The sequence below is a fragment of the Pseudochaenichthys georgianus genome, chromosome 13 (genome assembly GCF_902827115.2).
Source record: "Pseudochaenichthys georgianus chromosome 13, fPseGeo1.2, whole genome shotgun sequence".
Taxonomy (NCBI): Eukaryota; Metazoa; Chordata; class Actinopteri; order Perciformes; family Channichthyidae; genus Pseudochaenichthys; species Pseudochaenichthys georgianus.
This window is the reverse complement of record NC_047515.1, coordinates 37,204,016-37,224,011: the sequence shown is the minus strand read 5'-3', so window position 1 is coordinate 37,224,011 and position 19,996 is coordinate 37,204,016. Positions and strand designations below refer to the sequence as shown.

The window sequence follows — 19,996 nt, the reverse complement described above, 5'->3', positions numbered from 1 at the left end:
CGTACGTGCATGCGTCTTACCTTCAATAATGTGTTTCCTGGACAGCCCTCTCTCTGTCTCTGCTCTGATGGGACAAAAACAAACCAACAATAAGCTTCACTGTAAAAAACGTTTGATTTTTTAAATGTAATTATTATCATGATTTTTCTTTTAAAATGTAGGTCTCGTGTCATTGTTGCAAAGTGTCCTACATGTACATAAATGAATAGACTGTAGGAGTTTAAAAAAGAAGCTTCTATACTATTTAAACTTTCTGCTACTAAATCAACTTTCAAACATTAGTCATACCTATATCTCTTTAAGCAGAATGAAAGTCATTGAAAGACACCTTTTGACCCCGGCTGGAGGGCCTGACATGAATGTGCATCTCAAGCTTATATTATGTAAATGAGTCAGAGCACTTGAACCGTTACGCTTCAACACTCTGGAGTAGAGAGGAGGAGGAGAGAATCTTCCTCACAGGGATGAAGGTATAACTTCAGCCTTATCACCAGACGCAGCTGCACAGGCTCCACCAAGGAGTGTGTGTGTGTGTGTGTGTGTGTGTGTGTGTGTGTGTGTGTGTGTGTGTGTGTGTGTGTGTGTGTGTGTGTGTGTGTGTGTGTGTGTGTGTGTGTGTGTGTGTGTGTGTGTGTGTGTGTGTGTGTGTGTGTGTGTGTGTGTGTGTGTGTGTGTGTGTGTGTGTGTGTGTGTGTGTGTGTGTGTCCTTTTGTATTGTAATGGTTACTGTACGTGATGTTGCTCGAAATGGAAAATGCTGAATGTTACAGAATAACAGGATATATAAATGGTGGCCGTTTAATAGTTCTTAGTACACTTTAGTCTGCAAGGATATTTCTTTCTGACTCATTTCCAAAAGATCAAAAAGTCTTGAGGCATTCAAATAATTCACAGCGTCCAAATCGACATTGCATCCAGAGTCCACTGCCAACATGTTATCCCGCTGACATGGTATCACACGGTCAAACACTTTTATCAATGTACGCTTGAGTGTTCCCAAGTGGCTCTAACTATGACTTGGTTACCAATTTGTATTAGATTTGTGTACTACATAATTGTTTTGGGGTGACTGAATTCAAATATATAAGTCCTTGGATGGACTTTTTTTATTCAATTATTATTTTAATCGTATTTGTGAATGTTTTAATTAGTTTGTGACTGAGTTGTCTTATATGTGTAATTGGTTCTCAGGTCTCTCTTGTGTTTCAGATCTTGATCTCAATTGGGGCTTTCACACCAACGCGGTTCCAGGGCCGGTTCGGAGCTAGAGCCTGAAAAGCACCGGTCATTGACCCGACGCAGTCCCCCGTTGTTGTTGTTGTTGTTGTAGTGAGCGCCGTAACGCCGTTGGGGAGAGACGTAAATGTCATGACGCAGCAGCAGCAGCACCAGTCGGGCTCTGGGCGGTGTGAACAAAACGGGGGCTGAAAAGAAAAACCGGTTCTGAACCAGAAAAACTCTAGCACGGAGCTAGAACGGGAATCGCGTTGGTGTGAAAGCCCTAAATGAGACCTCCTCAAACAATCATACAAACAAACGGTCAATGTGCAAGAGAAACCAGAACATGTCATTTCTACAGTCTTCAGGTTTCTAAATGACAGTTCAGAGAGTTTCTGACTTACTTTCCTCCCCAGTAGAGTTTAGTCGTGATGACCAAGCTGGATCGCCTGAGAGGAGTGCGGAGACGGACACAGAAAGACAGAAGAAGAGAAGCAGCAGAATGAGTGATACATCAAGCATTGTGCTTACTCAGTGTAATCTTAAATCGTCCTTGCCAGCACATCTTATGTGCTGATCCTGCTCTCTGCTGAGTAGAGTTAAAAACCAAAATCAGCTGTTCCCACATTGTCAATGAGGTGAATGAATTTGAAGTCTAAAGCAAGAAGCCAGAAATGGAGACAAAGGTTCACAGTGTAGACATTTAAAAGAATTGACCTGAGACTCAATGTAATTAATCTGTAAGTGTGCTATTAAAGGTAGAGTAGGTAGAATGGAGAAACCAGCTCGAGCGCACTAGAATTTGAAAGTACGCAGCCGAAACAAATCTGCCCCTTCCTTCAGACTTCCTCACAGAGCCCCTCCTCCAACACACACGAATGTGCACATGACCAATGAGGGCACGAGATAAGTTTGTGCACAGATGGAAGGCTGACAGGTAGGCCATCCAGTTACTTTAGCCGGGCCGGCTCAGATGATTGGTCGTGCTTTTTACAGCGCCACGGCTTCCACAGATGACATTTTTTAATGTATTTATTGTCAAAGCATTTAATATATTCATTGCTATCGGGATGTTAAGAGCATTCCATGGAATATGACAAAAAGTGTTTCTGAAGTGAATTACCTACCCCACCTTTAAGCCAGGGACTGTTAGCCATTTAGCTAACTAGCGAACGTTAGCTATCTATGTAACAATCTGGCTGGTGAACGAAATCTATCTATCTATCTATCTATCTATCTATCTATCTTTCCAATTGACCAGGAAACGTTTGTTATCTTTCTAAATAGTTAGCTAGGTTATATTAGCTATCCATCGAACAAGCTAGCTAGCGAAGGTCATCTATATAGCTCAATGTACCATTATCTCTCGTAATTTAAATTCTAATTGTTTTTTAGCACCCTATCGTTAGACTTGCTGTTTACAGTTTAGGCGGTGAGAGTCGTTCTAAAAACATTTGATAATTTGCATGTGTTTTGTTAAAGCCGACCTGCCGCTCTTTAGCAACTCCAAACAGCTGTAAACATTAGAGTACATTCTCAAATATGTGTTATTGGGATACACTATTCACATATTTGTAATCTAAATGGTTAGTGTCTTGCCTGAAAAAGTGTTGTAACTTAATAACACTTTGTTCAAAGTTTCTTTGGCAAGCAATAGACCAAGTTACCGAGGTGTCCCTGAGCAAGGCACCGTTCCCTACACTGCTCCCCGGGCGCCGTACATAATGGCAGCACACTGCTCCTAACACTAGGATGGGTCAAATGCAGAGAAACCGTTTTGTTACATAGTACCTGTACTACGTAATGACAATAAGTTGAATCTTCTTCAATAGCACTTGCATTCTAACTGTAATATCAACACGTAATTAAGCAATGGGGACGCGCCATAGAGCCATAGAGCCATAGAGCCATAGAGCCATAGAGCCATAGAGCCATAGAGCCATAGAGCCAGCTAAGATGAATCAGACTAAGAAGTATGAAAGCAGCTGCTTCACACGGACATGCTGAGGATTCATTAGGATCTTCCTATTACTATGAGTTACTTGCTTTGATGTTACTGTAAGTCTGTCCTTCTCGTTTCCTACTGAGTTGATCAATAACAAAAAAGAAAGACTGAGCATGTTTAAATAACTCCATAAAAGGAATATTTGAGGTTGAAACTGAAAATGCCTACAGACATATCTTTATACTTTTTCATGCTGCTGTACTGTGATGCAATATGTGTAGAAATTACTGTAAATACAGAATGCAGTCTTTTAAAGAAAGTATTTTTTCGTTGCCGCCACCATCTGACACACCGTCCTTGTCCATATATGATAATAATAATATTTCTCTCTCACAACTAGAGTGATGAAGCCATTACACACATTGACGTCGTCATTACCTCCAGCATTTCTTCTTGAGGATGTTTCCTAGTATGACTTCGGCCCTGCAAGACAACATAAATGATGTGGCGTTATTAAAATGGAGTCGTAGATACACTTTATCCACAATATCGACCATGCAATTCATCGCTTTCAAACTAAACAACGCCCTGTGCATTATAAAAATATGACAAACCATTTTGTCCATAAATAGGCAAATATATGGTGCATTAAAAGAAACATTTTTATCAAAAGTGTAGCATTTGTTTGACAGATTTGTCTTCTTTTTTGATGTATTTTCGTAAAGCTAAAGCACTCCTGATGATAAATTGTAGAAACATCAAACTCCACTGACACTACGATTGAATTTTTCAATTGTGTTAAAGTTTTGTCACTGTGCTTTTTAGAAATGTATTCTTTTGAATGCTTAGAAAATAATGAAAATACCGTCTCATTTGTCCTGACAGAGGCTGGAAAGGTGTTGCAGGTTTATCCTCATGTTTGCATCAGACTCAGTCATGAGACTTCAATAAATAAAACATAATAAATATCTGATTCTGCTAATTAGCTCCAAACGTAAGCCTTGCAGAGCTGCAATGCACTTTGTTCTTACATACAAATCTAAATACATTCCTTCAATCATACAGATGAATTTAACATATTTGGTATTATAATTTTGTATCATATTCAAATAATATCCGAACGCACAGGCTCAGGTTTCTTCAAGCAAAGGGCCAAAATATTCAAATCGAATTACTCCACATAAAACCAGCTGTGATTCTCTATTATTTATCTGGCCAGACAAAATACATAGGGCAGGGCGTGTGAAAATACTTGTTGTAGAGTCATGAATAACAGCATATTGCATAACACTCCAGACCTGCTCACTGTTTTTCGGTATATGAGTAAAACTAATTATATTCTCTGCACGTATGAAAGCTTAAATAAAAAACCTTCCTGAAGCTACACACTTTTGCACCTGATCACAGCCAAAGGTCGTTAGAGGCAGCGGTGGAAGAAGTACTTACATATTTCACTAAATTAAAAGTAACACTCCTGCTTTTATAATAAAGTAAAAGTACAAAAGTGTTGGCTTCAAAATATACTTAAAGTACCAAAAGTAAAATTATTCTTTATGTGTAAAGGCCCATTTCAGAGAGAGAGAAATATACAGTTGCAAGAACCGTGTGTGAACCCTTTGGATCCTCCACACATAGCGTCGTGTGTTCCTTCCAAACAACTCAGCGTTGGTTTCATCTGTCCACAGAATATGTTGCCAGTAGTGCTGTTGAACATCCAGGTGCTCTTTTGCAAACTTCAAACGTGCAGCAATGTTTTTCCTGGACAGCAGTGGCTTCCTCCGTGGTGTCCTCCCATGACCTCCATTCTTGTTCAGTGTTGTACGTATCGTAGATTCGTCAACAGAGACGTTAGCAGCATGTGCCAGAGATTTCTTTAAGTCTCTCGCTGACACTCTAGGACTCTTCTTCACCTCATTGAGCATTCTGCGTGGGCTCTTGCAGTCATCTTTACAGGACGGCCACTCCTAGGGAGAGTAGCACCAGTGCTGAACTTTCTCCATGTATAGACAACTTGTCTTACCTGATGAACATCAAGGCTTTCAGAGATACTTTTGTAACCCTTTCCAGCTTTATGCAAGTCAACATGTGATGATTCTGTTTAGTTGTATTTTTGTTGTATGCTTTTGTGTGCTTGTTCCTGTCTCACCCCTCTCTTCTCTGTGTTCCTCTGCAGGGCTGGCGTGTGACAGGGAGTTGGCTGGCTCCTCCCAGTAGCAGACGATGCACACCTGTTTCCACTCACCTCTTCACCTGTAGAGATAAAAGTCCGGTCCTCATGCCACTTCCCTGCCAGATCATTCCTCTGTGTTTCGACCCTCCGGTGTGTCTCGCTGCTCTCCTCGTTGTTTGGATTTATTGTTTGGATTTTTGCCAGCCAACTTCCTGACTCCACTGCCGTATGTTTTGTTTTCTGCTTGAATAAAGCTTTTTGTTTATCGACCATCTCTCTCCAGTCTTTTGCTTTGGGATCCAAAATTCTATTGGCCGTAACACAACAATTCTTAATCGTAGGTCTTCTGAGAGCTCTTCTGTGCGAGGCATGGTTCACATCTGGCAATGCTTCTTAGGAATAGCAAATTCAAAACGGGTGTGTATGTTTTATAGGGCAGGGCCAAATAATCGAGATTATGGTTTTTGCCATAATCGAGCAGCCCCAGTAGAAAGTGCAAGATAGGCTTCCAAAATGTAGTGGATTAGACGTATAAAGTCGCATAACATCAAAATATTGAAGTAGAAGCACCTAAAAAGTGTACAGTCATGAGTAAATGTTCTTTCCACCAGGGTTTTGAGGCGAGTTGACGTACCTGCCGCCTGCGTACACCTCAGCCGTGTCGAACAGGTTGACTCCGCTCTCGTAGGCGATGGTCATCAGCTGCTCTGCAACCTGCATGAAAACATCCATTAAAGAGCTGTAGCATTGCTGCATATTAATATCAAGTATAAATATGTATGCGTTTCCACAGCTTGAGTATCCAAGGCTTACAAAAAGGTGGCACACCATTAAAGCAAAGCAGCTTCATATTTCATTAACATGCTGAGGTCTCCCTCAAGCGTGAATATTGCTTAACTGTAAATCACATATAAACACAAGAGCAACAACGCAGTGACTTTATTCAATACAGCAGACCTCACCAACTCTCAAATATCCACAAGATGCAGTATATATTTTACAGAGGCCAGAGAGATCTCATAATGCATAACCAGGAATACAAACACGGCATCATTCATCAACAAATGAATACAAACAATTATTTCAAACCTAGGATTAGGAGTGTTGTGTCCTCTTTAACGAATACTTGTATCATTTCTGGAAATCTCAAGAAAAAGACTGGAGATGGGAGCCAACGATTTTGGGTGTTTACTTGCAAGAAAAAGGCACATCATCCAATACTATTTCTTTACTGTATATACAGTAGTAGAGTATAGAATGTGATGTCTTATATCTTGTATTGAGTGGTATAGACAACGTGCAGATTCCAGTTTATCGCTTACACCGTTCAAACTTGATAACAGTTTATTTGGCAAGTAACGGTTGATAAAGCTGGCGATGCTTTGCACAGTAATAACAACTACACACTCTTACAGGAAGCGCCCATTAGAGCAGGCGAAGCACGAGGTGAACACAAGCAGCAGTGCAGAAGTCATGTCAGATGTCAAAATCAAACAGACATGAGAACAAAGGCTGCACAACAGTGTCCAGCTTCAGACGTGCTGCGTGTCCGGTGTGAGAACTCAAACTGAGCTTGTACTGTAAATCTGTTGAAGTGCAGACTCTTTTAGAAAGTGGGATCACATTGAGCCAATGTGTCTGTGAAAATCACTCCTCCATGCTGACTGTGGTGTCCAGTCATTCCTCTGCAGTCAGTGCTCTTAGTGAATGAGTGTGAGTGTGTGTGGCATATGTGCAGATATCCCTCCATATTTCTGCAGCCTATAAATCATCAGACCGAGATACAATTTCCCTGTGGAGATGTATGTTCATGTGTGCATGAAATCTGTTTGTCTGCCTCTGTGTGGGAACCTGGAAGTGAATGTGCCGTGTGTGTGTGTGTGTGTGTGTGTGTGTGTGTGTGTGTGTGTGTGTGTGTGTGTGTGTGTGTGTGTGTGTGTGTGTGTGTGTGTGTGTGTGTGTGCGTGCGTGCGTGCGTGCGTGCGTGCGTGCGTGCGTGCGTGCGTGCGTGCGTGCGTGCGTGCGTGCGTGCGTGTGTGTGTGTGTGCATGAAATCTGTTTGTCTGCCTCTGTGTGGGAACCTGGAAGTGAATGTGCTGTGTGTGTGGGTGTGTGTATGTGCGTGCGTGTGTGTGTGTGTGTGTGTGTGTGCGAGCGAGCGTGCGTGCGTCTGTTTTCGTGAAAGGCATGCAGACAGCAGAGATGTTGTTCCTATAAAAAGTTGATCATCTCTCCTCTGAGAATCTGCCTCTCTCTGCAAACAGCACAGACTGGGCAGCGGTCCAATCTGATAATGATACGATAATAATAAACTTTATTTAATCAGAGACTATAAAAGCAGTGCTTTGATGGACTAAATTAAATTAATGATTAAAGCAAGACAATAAAAATGCATATCATGAGAATGTAAATCAATGTAACGAGAAGGGCAGAGATATGTGATAACAAGTACAATAACAGATCAAATAAAAATGGGTGTTAAAAAGTGATTTGAAAGCTGTGTAGCCAGAACAGTCGAGGCTGTAAATGAAAACTAATGATACATGACACTAGAATGTTTAACGGCTTAGTATAACGAGGAGTGATCTGCAGCTCTGAAGGCATTCATAATAAGAACTGAATCCTTATCAGACACAAAGCCAATGACCTCAGAGGAGAGAGGGGAAAGGCTCATTTAGGCATTACGAATAAAAGACAAAGCTGGATAAAGGAAACGATAAGGAAGGAGAAGAGAACACGGTGGTGATATATGAACACACAGTGTGCTTTCAATAACTGGTCCACACAGAAAGCAATCTCTGGAGAGGGAGTTCTAATAGAAGAACAAGTTGGAGGAAGAAAAGTGAGCAAGTGGTCGAAGGATGCGTTAGATGGAAAGCAGAATTTAAGGACAGCGGTAAGAACCGTTGTGCAGGAAAGGTGGCGTAAGGTGAGGGACATGATGATGAAAGCTTTACGGAGACGGACGAGGAGACACGTAAGAGGAGATAGTGAGAGACGGAGAGCCAAGGCGAGGGTGATGCTGTCCCTTTAAAAAGGCTGAGTGTTGGGCGTTCACTGATTGCTCATTCAAAACGAGTCGGATGCTACTGAAAGGTCGAGGGAGTTCTTATGGTCTCATTCACAAGGTCAGGACGTGTGAAGCTTCACTGTCTCAGACTCAGGGTCCTTTTGAACAAACAAAATGTGACCAGTCGTAAAAGGCGAGGTATTTTGTGTAATGGGACGACACACTGCCAATCGACAATACATAAACACATGCATTTATAATCTCAGTGTCGAAGAGGCCCTGAAGTTAGTGTACTGAATTGAGTCTCCGAGCTGAGTGCGAAGCTGCAGTGTTCTCTCACAGGAGGTACAGCATTGTGAAAGTGGACAGCGAGTGCAGCCTTTGTTCTCATCTCTCTTTGATTTTGACATCTGACATGACTGCACTGCGGTTTGCATTCACCGTATGCTCGAGGGCACTTCCACATTGCCTTGTTTTGTGTTGGTACGTCAAATTCGCTATTACTTTGCACGGTCTCGTTAGCTTCATTAACTTGCTAAAGAAACAATTATTAAGCTTATAAATAAAACAATTGTTAAGTTTGAACACTTTTTTAGGCTAGAAACTAACATGTGGATTACCAATATGGGGTAAATGCTGTTCCTGAATGTCCCCTGTTCAATGTCATTGTTATCAAAAGCAAGCTAGTTGGACTACATGTCCTCTGCAGAGTTCAGCGTCCCTGTCCTAATTAAAAAATACAACACAAACTGGCACACTAACACACTTACTGCATATGTCTCAGTGTTGCTGCACAAATACACTGATTATACAAACACACAAGCAAACGGTAAACAAATGTCTTCTCTTTTTTAATTTGTAGCATTTGGGCCTTTTTTTTTAATACATTTTAACTAATGGATTCCTAATATGAGCCACTGCAACACTTCAAATGGACTGTTGGTTTTCTGCTTAAAAGCTGCAGAGCATTCAGATACTGAAGATAGCAGCCATCTTCAAGCACCTCAAAAGCTCATTAATTAAAATGTCATATCTGTCCGCACGCCAAAGATGATACGTTTACAGTAAAGGGCAGTATGTTCTGTAACTTGGCGACCAGCCGCTGGGTGCAGTTGACGTCATTGTGATGGTACTAGACGACCCCAGTAGATTCCAGGAAATAGCTGCACCCATTAGTAAGCCTAACATTTTCTGTGCTGTGGATTTATATATGCACAGAGCCAGGTTAGCCGATTCTCGCTACATCCTGCGTTTATGCTAAACTAATCCGATCACCTGCAGTTTATAGCTTCATGTTTACCGTGCAGAGTGAGTTATACAGGGTCCATCTACTCATCCAAGGTTATCTACATTTAAAAGCCATTACAATCAACTAAAAGAAAAGTTAAAGCAGAAATCTCTACTGCCACTTAGATAATACGCTTACTAAGATGTGTGTATGCATCTGCCTTTAACAAAACCCTTCAAGTATACCTCATCAAAGGGACTACGTTTGTTTCTCCGCTGTCCTGTCTGGCAGCCACACATTTCCAGACAGAGCGCTCAGAAGCGTGATGGTGGGCTGCGAGTTAACGGTGCTTACTCATTCAAAAAGGCCACGAGTGTATCCATAAATCATAACGTGGATTTGAAGAAAGTGTGTCTTGTCGATCTTTAACTTTGAAGTCGAAAGTGTGGGGGGGAGGAGGCAGCGCGGCCGTGAAATCATCTCAGGGCTGAGTGGGAGTGTGTGGGAGGATAACCACGGCCTTGATTCTGGGGATGAGAGACTGAAGACATGTCTATGCTATGTATGGAAATCAAATTCTCCTGTACCTGTAGTGCCAAAAAAGAGAAAGCCTGAGGCGTGGCCACTCATGTATTTCTGCAGCATAACAGTGACTCAGTGTTTTTCTGAAGGTGAGTGTAGTGGAGATATAAGGATAAGTCAGTCTGGGCGCTACTTCTGTATTTCTCACTGTGTTCACACCGGTGTGAACACAGTGAGAAATATCCAGAGCATGAAATTAAGAGCTGAGGTGATTGATATTCCCTTTACTGTGTGTGTGTGTGTGTGTGTGTGTGTGTGTGTGTGTGTGTGTGTGTGTGTGTGTGTGTGTGTGTGTGTGTGTGGTTGTGTGTGTGTGTGTGTGTGTGTGTGTGTGTGTGTGTGTGTGTGTGTGTGTGTGTGTGTGTGTACTAGCATTACTGTACTTGTGGGGACCTAAATCTGTTTACATAGTCACGTGTGGGGACTGGCTTCCCTTATGGGGACACATTGGAGGTCCCCATGAGGGGGATAATTAATTTTAGGGTGAATACTTGGTTAGGTTAAGGGTTAGGGTTAGGCATGTGTTGGTTATGGTTAAGGTTAGGATAAGTCTCCAGGAAATGCATGTAAGTCAATGTAATGTCCCCTGAAATGATGTATACATGGTAATGGTATGTGTGTGTGTGTGTGTGTGTGTGTGTGTGTGTGTGTGTGTGTGTGTGTGTGTGTGTGTGTGTGTGTGTGTGTGTGTGTGTGTGTGTGTGTGTGTGTGTGTGTGTGTGTGTGTGTGTGTGTGTGTGTGTGTGTGTGTGTGTGTGCGTGCGCGCGCACGTGTGTGTGTGTGTGTGTGTGTGTGTGTGTGTGTGTGTGTGTGTGTGTGTGTGTGTGTGTGTGTGTGTGTGTGTGTGTGTGTGTGTGTGTGTGTGTGTGTGTGTGTGTGTGTGTGTGTGTGTGTGTGTGTGTGTGTGTGTGTGTGTGTGGTTTTCCTATAATGAGAAACAATACAAAAAGACAGATGACTAAAGGATAACATACTGTATCACATATTTTTGAACAGTTTGTGGTTAGAAGCCTGAAGTCTGTGGTTAACACACGCTGAAGAGATGTTCATGTTTTGTTCTACGACATAAAATATGTCTTAAGTATATGATTAAGTCGTGGACTTCGGGTCGTGGCTGAACCTGTCTCTGCGGTCCTGCCTCGGGTCTCGTCATGCTGCTTCCCTGAAGGCTTCCTCAGGATTGTAGCTGACATCCTCGTGGATTCATCTTCTTATTACAGACACATGCATTTCCTAACATTCGGTCTATATGCTGTAAAATGTATTATCTCTTCGATTTACACACGGCATCTATTGCACGTCTGTCCGTCCTGGGAGAGGGATCCCTCCTCTGTCGCTCTCCCTGAGGTTTCTCCCATTTTTGTTCCCTTTAAACTGTGGGTTTTCTCTGGAGGTGTTTCCTTGTACGGTGTGAGGGTCTAAGGACAGAGGGTCTGAGGACAGAGGGTGTCGTTTTTCTCACACTGATATTCTGAACAATCTGTGCTGTTGTATTTGCTGTAAAGTGTCTCTACTGTAGGCTATTTGTATTATATGTACAGCACTTTGGCTCGACCACAAATCGTTTATAAATGTGCTATATAAATAAAACTTGATTTGAGTTGATGTCAGTAAATAAATACCGGTGAATGTACGAAGCTTCTATGTGCCAAAAAAAATGGCGGATGCTAACAGGTGTCTAAATGAGACTACTAAACGTCATCACGCAGAACATTAGTGGCCTTTAGCTTAGCGGTGGTGAAGTCATGTGACAGTGACGTAGTTTTCCTTAAACGTCACCTTGTTACATCTGGAGATCGCATTGACGCTTCAAAAATCCTAAAGTGGTGTTAAGATGTGGATTACCCTGCTGAACACACCCTTCACATTATCACAGTTTGTTATGAGGTGGCATGATAATGTGATTCTGAAACTCTACTGGCATGCTATTTCCTGTCACAGTTGTCTCAGAAATTAGCATCACAGGTAGCCAGTACCACTTTGTATTTAGCTCAACATAAACACTGAACTTTATTATCAACAGCTTATAACGATACAAATAATAACTGTGTTGAACTCGACAAAGCGTATCTGCATCAGATAATCGATTGACAGCAGTATTTAAAACAGATTTGATCTGAGCCATAAAGCCATCATTAATCTTCGTTGATGAACTGTGTGATATCACTGACATTGAACTGGGGACGTTCAGAGCAATTGAGGGAGTGTGAAGCTCTGAGCGTACTCTGTGGGTTAATGGCACTACCTTAAGGTAATAAAAGTTATACTGTTACATAAGCTGACTGTTTCCCCCGGTGAGCTTTGTTCTCGTCCCCCGAAGAGTCACTTAAAGTGTGTGTTTCTGTGTGTGTTTGATGACCGAGTCCAAGACCCCTGCAGCCGCATGTTAGAGTTAATAACTAGTGTGAGTGTAAAGGGGCGTAAAGTATTACTAGCACACATGATGTGTCAACTCCTCAGTGTGTCCTTTTTCTCTGCTCAAAAACTCTGTCCTGGGTCAACTGAGCCTCTGGAAATAAAAACGTTGTCATCCAGCCAACGGTCCGACCAAGGTTAACAGTGACCACAGCTGTGCATATATTAGTTTAAAATAAGAACGTGAGATAGACCACTGATCGAAACGCTGAACAAACCATTTGCTTAATGATGTTCTACAGGTTGAGTCAAATACAAATCTACAGTTTGCATCCAAAACGGCTCTCAGCTAAGGTTGGACTCTGATCCCCAAATGTTCAGCCAACTGTTTTTGGCCTGGGCGTGTTCTGCGTAGAGGGAGGGGCGGCCCTGCACTAAAGCCTCATAAACCAAACACACATAAACCAACAAAGCAACTCATCTCATGCAATAAACAATCAAGGGTGGAAGCGAAACAAAACGATTAACCTTTCAATCATCAAATAAATTGTAGTAGTTGCATAGTTATCTATATTTATCCATAGTGCGCTCAAAGACATGTTCACTTCCATTTTAGGACCTTTTGCAACCCAGTCATTCAGCTATCACACATACAACACACTATCACTCAGAGTCAGAGTCAATAAAGGAAACGTGTTTCATACCTCGTCTGTTATCTGTCCCCCAAACGTCACCCATGTGCCTGCAGGGAAGAGAGAGACACATTTCAACACAATACGTTATTTCTGTGTGTGTGTGTGTGTGTGTGTGCGTGCGTGCGTGCGTGTGTGTGTGTGTGTGTGTGTGTGTGTGTGTGTGTGTGTGTGTGTGTGTGTGTGTGAGATATCCTGCTGTAAACACTGTAAATCCCTGGGCTGTGTCCCCATCGTTAGAGGAAGGATGTGAAGATCCCTTGAGAGAGCTGCAGCTCAATACTGAGGGATCACCTTCAGAGAGTTGACTCTTTGAAGTCATGAATATTTGAAAGACTTTGTGTCCCCCGCTGTTAAGAGTGTGTGTGTGTGTGTGCGTGTGTGTGTGTGTGTGTGTGTGTGTGTGTGTGTGTGTGTGTGTGTGTGTGTGTGTGTGTGTGTGTGTGTGTGTGTGTGTGTGTGTGTGTGTGTGTGTGTGTGTGTGTCCTGCGTAAGTGACTTTAAGGTTGCTGTAAAATTGTCAATGTCTCTTACACAGGTTTCTAACTGAGGGAAAGGAAGTACCTACATTACATCATTTGGAGGCTAACCTGGAAGATAGCATCGTAACAGGCTCTCTTCTCTTTGGCAAACAAACATTTATGAAACGTACATGTTTTGGTCCAGCAGGATAATCTCCACATATTAACACCACTTTAAACACTTCTCAGTAACCGCAGTTTTTATATTCACCAGTGGGGTATTTAGTTAAGCGTTTTATGTCGTGGAACAAACTTAAAATCTCTTCACCTTGTGTTAACCACCAACCTTATTTCATGCTAACAACCGAAAACACATCCAAATAAACCATTGATTTGAAGACGAAAGGAAAGTTAAATCCTATTTTAATACATTTCTTGCATTATTTGAACAACAACAAATAAACATTCATTTCCGTTTTTATCTCATTTTCTTTCTTACTTATGAATGTCTTCTTAGTAACACAACATATTCCTTCCTATTGTTCACCTCAACAAACCCCGTCCAGCTAACCATGTTTTGGGGATATTATATAGAGTCCATTCAGGCCATAATACTGCTCTCTTTATCTCTAATTTAATGGAATGTGGTGGCGAAGTCCATAGGGACTTGGCTTGGCAACTGGAAGGTCACCAGTTCAAGTCCCGGCAAGACCAAGTGCTCCCGAGGTGTCCCTGAGCAAGGCACCGTTCCCCACACTGCTCCCCGGCACCGTTCAAAATGGCAGCACACTGCTCCTAACACTAGGATGGGTCAAATGCAGAGAAACAATTTCCCCACGAGGGATTAATAAAAGTCTATCTCCCTGTTGAGGCCATTTCACTCTCTTCCTGAGTCCTCCCAATTTCACACCAAATAAATGAAAAATATTTTATCTCTGACTCCGTTGACCTCCACTGTCTTAAAACAATTGGACAGAGACCGGAGACACGGAAACAGCACTAAACCATCTGCTCTTTAAAAAAGAAACAATGTCATGATTTAATAACACCATACCATCAACTCCACGGAGGTTTAGCTCACAGAAGACACCCTGGATCTGCTGCTGCATAATGATGTGATCCTCACTTAAAGAGGCCCTATTCTGCTTTTTGGGGTAGTGTGTTGTATCGGTCGTTGTGCATGTAAATGGTCTGCAAAGGGAGTTCCTCTCCTACACACTCTCTCCCTGCCTGAAACGCCTCCATTGGACTTTATTTACTTCGGGAATATAGGCAAAGGGGCGGGACATCTCTGAGCGCTTGACAAATCACAACAGAGTCGGCCAGCTAACCAATCAGAGCAGACTGGGCTCTGGTTTCAGACAGAGGGTGATAATGCGGCTTTCACACCAGCGCTTTTCAGTTTCTAGCTCCGAGCGGGAGCTTTTCTGGTTCAGCTCCGGTTTCCCTTTTCAGCTCCCGCTCTGTGCACACCGCCCACTGGCGCCCCAGAGCTGCCCTTGCTGCGTCATGACGTCACCGTTTACATCGCTGATTTGCCCCCCAACGGCAGCTCACAACAACAACAACAACAGCGTCGGGTCGATGATCGTGTTGCTTTTAATCACACGAAGCCAGAATAAATTGAATAACGACTTCTCCAACCTTATACTTTGCTCCAGAGTGCCGTGGTTCATTGTTTATTAATGTGTTTCTGCAGCATTTACCGACCGCTGCAGTGTTGGCTGCTCTTCCACGGAGTTTATTCTCCCGTTAGCTCCCGGTTAGCTCACACTGCAGCGGCCGCTCTAAAGTATTCACTGTCCGACTCACACAAGCAGCTGATGCATATCCCCAGTTCCCTTAGCCTAAGTGAATGTGTGTCAGTCTGAATTGACACTGTTTGGTATCACAACGCTGTTATGAAAGTTTCTCTGGTATAAAACGGGTGATGTTGGCATAGCAACCGAAGCTAAACTGACTACTTGCATCCGATAGCTGCAATAATACAAAACAACACGTCTGCCTCTCTCCACAATGATCGATAACTGTGAACGGATGGTCAAAGTAAGGTACAAATAAACAGAATCACACGAAGCCTGGTTAGTGTTGCCTGACTTTATAAAGTGTGTTTATAGGCACTACTGCTTGTAGGCAGGCATGACAGTCGACCCATGGGAGGTGGGTTTAGTTTCCTGCACGCCTCGACGTAAGAGAGACGTAAGCGACGTCACCTCTTAGCTCCAAAGCTCTTGCCTCTGGACCGACAATTTTTTGGAGCTGGAAATGAAGCGGATTCCGGAGCTAAGAGCCGGCGCAGCTCCGGTGTGAACTGGAAAACCCGGCGCTTTTCAGGCTCTAGCTCCGAGCCGGAGCTGAAAAGGCGCTGGTGTGAAAGGGGCAAGAGAGGTGCTGCAGCACAGGCAGTATGAGAAACATAACGAGCTTTTTGAACATTAAAGCATGAAGACATGTTTCAGTAGAGACACACAATGAACCTGAAGATGAGCAGACTATGTCCTCCTTTTTTAACATTTATATTTGATTAAACATTTTCAAAAGACAAAAACACAGGGAAAAGGACATGGCTCACACACATCACAAGAAGGACAGGACATAACATGAAGGGTGGGGGTCAGGGGGATTACAGTGTCAGTTTGATGTATGCATATGGCGTTGTATTTATACATGATTCATAATGTAGGTATTATAGGACTATATCCTCCTTAATAAGGAGCTCCAAACTGCAGTTCTCAATGTGCATCATACTATTTTCCACTTTTTGTTTTGCTGCAGAGGAGAGTGGGTGAAATAAAAAAGTCGCTTTTGGATATTGTTAACACCGGTAACCATGGCAACATCATTCAACCTCATGCACCTACACTGCAGTCATTACGGATTGCCCTTATTATACAGGAAATGGTTTTGTTATTTTCTCACATGTATAAAGACCACACACACACACACACACACACACACACACACGCACGCACGCACGCACACACACAGAGCGTGTGTGTGCAATCAGCCCTTTCACTTATTTGCAGTAAAATTATAATCACAGGTGATTACTAGCAGGATTACAGTATTAGTAAGTACATAGTAGGTGAACCTATATGTTCAGAAAATACTACAGAAGACGGCTTGAAGTCACATGCTGCATAACCATCTTTGTTCAAGATGTAATGCTGCCAAACAGTGTTCCATATATAAGCCAAGTCCAAAATCTCCGAGTATATCTTTAACCCTCCTATTGTCTTCAAATTTGACCGGTCCTGTTTTAACTGCTATTACATTAACACAAAAAACATTAATCATCACCAAATTTCATTTAACACCCTTTCAAACTGTAAATATTGTATCAGACTACTGGTACACATGACTGCAGTAAATATACAAAGAATTGACACATGTATTGCGTGGGCCAGGTGTGATCCATGTGGGGGGATGGGCACATGTGGGGGGGAACACATCTAGTGTGTGTGTGTGTGTGTGTTTTATCTGATCCAGATGGTTACTAATTCCTTTTCTTTATGGCAGTCATTTTTGACCAGGAACACCATGACAAGGCAAGTTTATTTACATAGCACTTTTCTGTACGCGACAAAGTGCTTTACAAAACAAATTAAAATACTTTTTAGGAATAAATACAGTAAAAACACATTTTACAACAGGCATTACGAAGCAAAGATAATAAAATAATAAAAATAAACACCACAGGTATACAATACATGTTTAAAAGGCATACTGTAGTTCGAATATGATCATCTCAATTAAAAGCGGTGGCAAAGAGACATGTTTTTAGTCTCGATTTAAAAATAGTAAGCGTTTCTGCGGACGTGCATGATTTGGGTAGTTTCTTCCAGAGTGTCGGGGCATAACAGCTAAACGCTGCCTCTTCATGTTTTGTTGTTACTCTCGGAACCGATAGCAGACCCGTCCCAGAAGACCTGAGGCACCTTGAAGGCGCCATGGGTGTTACAAAGTTGAGTAAATCATCCAAAATGCAATGAAAGTGGTGATCAGCAATTTGATATGTTCAAATGTCTACTGTGAAGGATATCATAAAGCCTGAATGCAATCGAATGTAAAACAAAAAAGTTATGATTGATGAAAGTAGTAAATCGGTCAGATTTGACCCGAAGCCAAGAGGAGGGGTAAATAAGCATTTAGAATTTGTCAGTGTGTGAGTTAAAGCTTATACACTTTATATGTATATAGAGCGTCACGCAAACACAAAGGAAGATACTCACACACGCCATGCTTTGCACTTATTTTCAGACTTGTTGAATGCCGCTGTCTCTTGTACCGCCTCTTCAAGTTCTATTGATTTCTTCTATTGAATCGCCTTAGTCTGTCATATCTAAATCTGTTCCTGCTTCTTTACTCTTAACGCAGCGGTCTGACGGGGGCGGACACAACAATACAAACTCTTTATAATGTAATACAACACAAACATAATGTGCTGTCTGTTATTCTTTCTCACCCTGGTTGACATAACAGTAGAAAAACCGCATCACAAATGGCGGTTCACAAATCATCAAAGTGTAATTGTCAAAAGTAGAAAATAATAAGCATTGCTATTTGTTGCAAGGCTTTTGGATTTAGTTGCGTCCCTTTTTTTTTATACATATTGTTGCGGCCACACACTGTACAGTTATGATCAACAACAATCATCACAGCTGGACTGATACTATTCAATGTACCTTTACTGATTATAGCAAAACAAAACAAGTCGAATTCAATGTGAGGACTACTTTCTTTTTCAGCAGGAGAGGGAAGTGTCTATCAGAGTAAATATTTATAATGTATGGTGAGAAAAAGGCAAAAGCAATGAGAAAGTGACACATGTCTAAGGTTGCATGATCCCCTTTGTATTGAAGGAATATGTGATGACATTAACGCTGACCCCCACAGCTGTGAAATATAGATTTTAGGGAGATCAAAGTGTTTTAAGTTTGAGTAAATATTTGTGTGAAACTTCTACTGCTGAATACTTGCATTAAGAAAGTTATTTTTGTTTTGAAAGTTGTCTGAAATTGCTTGTTCAAATATGCAAACAGGAAGTCTTAATGAATATGTGCTTGTTTGCATAGATTCAAACAAACAGAAATGTCAATATTGGATACATATAGGTGTGTTAAATTACTTTGATGGATTATAGTAAAACATTTTTACAGAGGGAATTTTATTTCGCTGTTTGTATTACTCTATAAATCAGAAAATACTGCCAATAGCCATACAATTGACATGTTTTTAGGAATAAATGTTATATCAATCAGGCTGTTTATAATATATAAACAAACCCCTTGGTAACAACAGAATATTGATGGATATTCAACTAGAAAGCTGTGTTTATGTAAGTGAAACTAAAACTGGGATTTCTATCTCATAGCAGGAGAAAAACTCTTTAAAGGCATCTTTTCTAAAACGTCATACATTGTGCAACACAGCACAGGTAACATTTTACAAATCTATATCAGCATACAACTTCCCCATTCCTACTAACATTAAGACAATACTTGTGTTTGTATGACGATTATTCTGAACTATTTTGTTGAATGCATTTGTTATAAATCTATAAATGCAATAGACCAGTGGCGGTTCTAGACAAATTTGACTGGGGGGGCCACTGGGGGGCCAGTTATTTTCTGAGGGGGGCACAATAAATGCAGGACGAAAAGAGAACTAGACAGTATGAAGTAATTGCGCATAAGAAAACAATGCAATACAGTTATTGGTATTTGTTTCAGTACACTTATTTATTTCAGATAGATCTTATAGTTATTACTGTTAGCTTCAGCTTAAGTTATAGTGCAATGTTTGCACTCACACCATATTTATATAAAAATAAAGGCAATGAACAGTTACATCTCTACTTTACATAAGGGTGTCTGCACAATCTCACATTACAGCAACAAAATCCTGCGGTTTTTGGCAAACCGAGTACCAGAAAATATACATTAAAAAAACAAAAAAAACTTTTCATTGTTAGGGGGGCCACAGGTCAGTGTTAGGGGCACTGGCCCCCCTGGCCCCCCTAGAACCGCCCCTGCAATAGACAGAGTAAGTAAAAACCTCACCTCGATGTGAATTGTGGATGTGTTTTCGTTTTACTAGTCTGAAAGAAGCACGGTTATGTAAACACCAAGTCTGAAAAGGTGATGATGTTGTGTCCTGCCTTAACAGATGTATTGTAGGTAAACAAGAAAAAGTATAAAATAGAAAGACAAGCGCTGTAGAAGAAGAGGGAGAAGGCACTAAAGCACATATTAGTAAACTCTTTTCTGCAAAGGCACCACAGCGACACACCCTCAGGTCCATCCTCTCTGCAGGATATCTCTGGGAGAACCAT

General features: G+C 41.7%; 1 protein-coding gene across 1 annotated transcript in view; it reads right to left on the bottom strand.

The window, feature by feature from the left end:
• kcnab1a (potassium voltage-gated channel subfamily A regulatory beta subunit 1a) overlaps nt 1-19,996 on the bottom strand; it is a 101,884-nt gene that overhangs the window by 11,178 nt on the left and 70,710 nt on the right. Inside the window, exons 3-7 of the mRNA XM_034097079.2 lie at nt 13,214-13,251; nt 5,968-6,047; nt 3,602-3,646; nt 1,623-1,667; nt 21-64 (exon numbers count right to left, since the gene is read on the bottom strand). Coding sequence (XP_033952970.1) covers nt 21-64; nt 1,623-1,667; nt 3,602-3,646; nt 5,968-6,047; nt 13,214-13,251 — 252 coding nt within the window. The remainder of the gene's footprint in view (nt 1-20; nt 65-1,622; nt 1,668-3,601; nt 3,647-5,967; nt 6,048-13,213; nt 13,252-19,996) is intronic.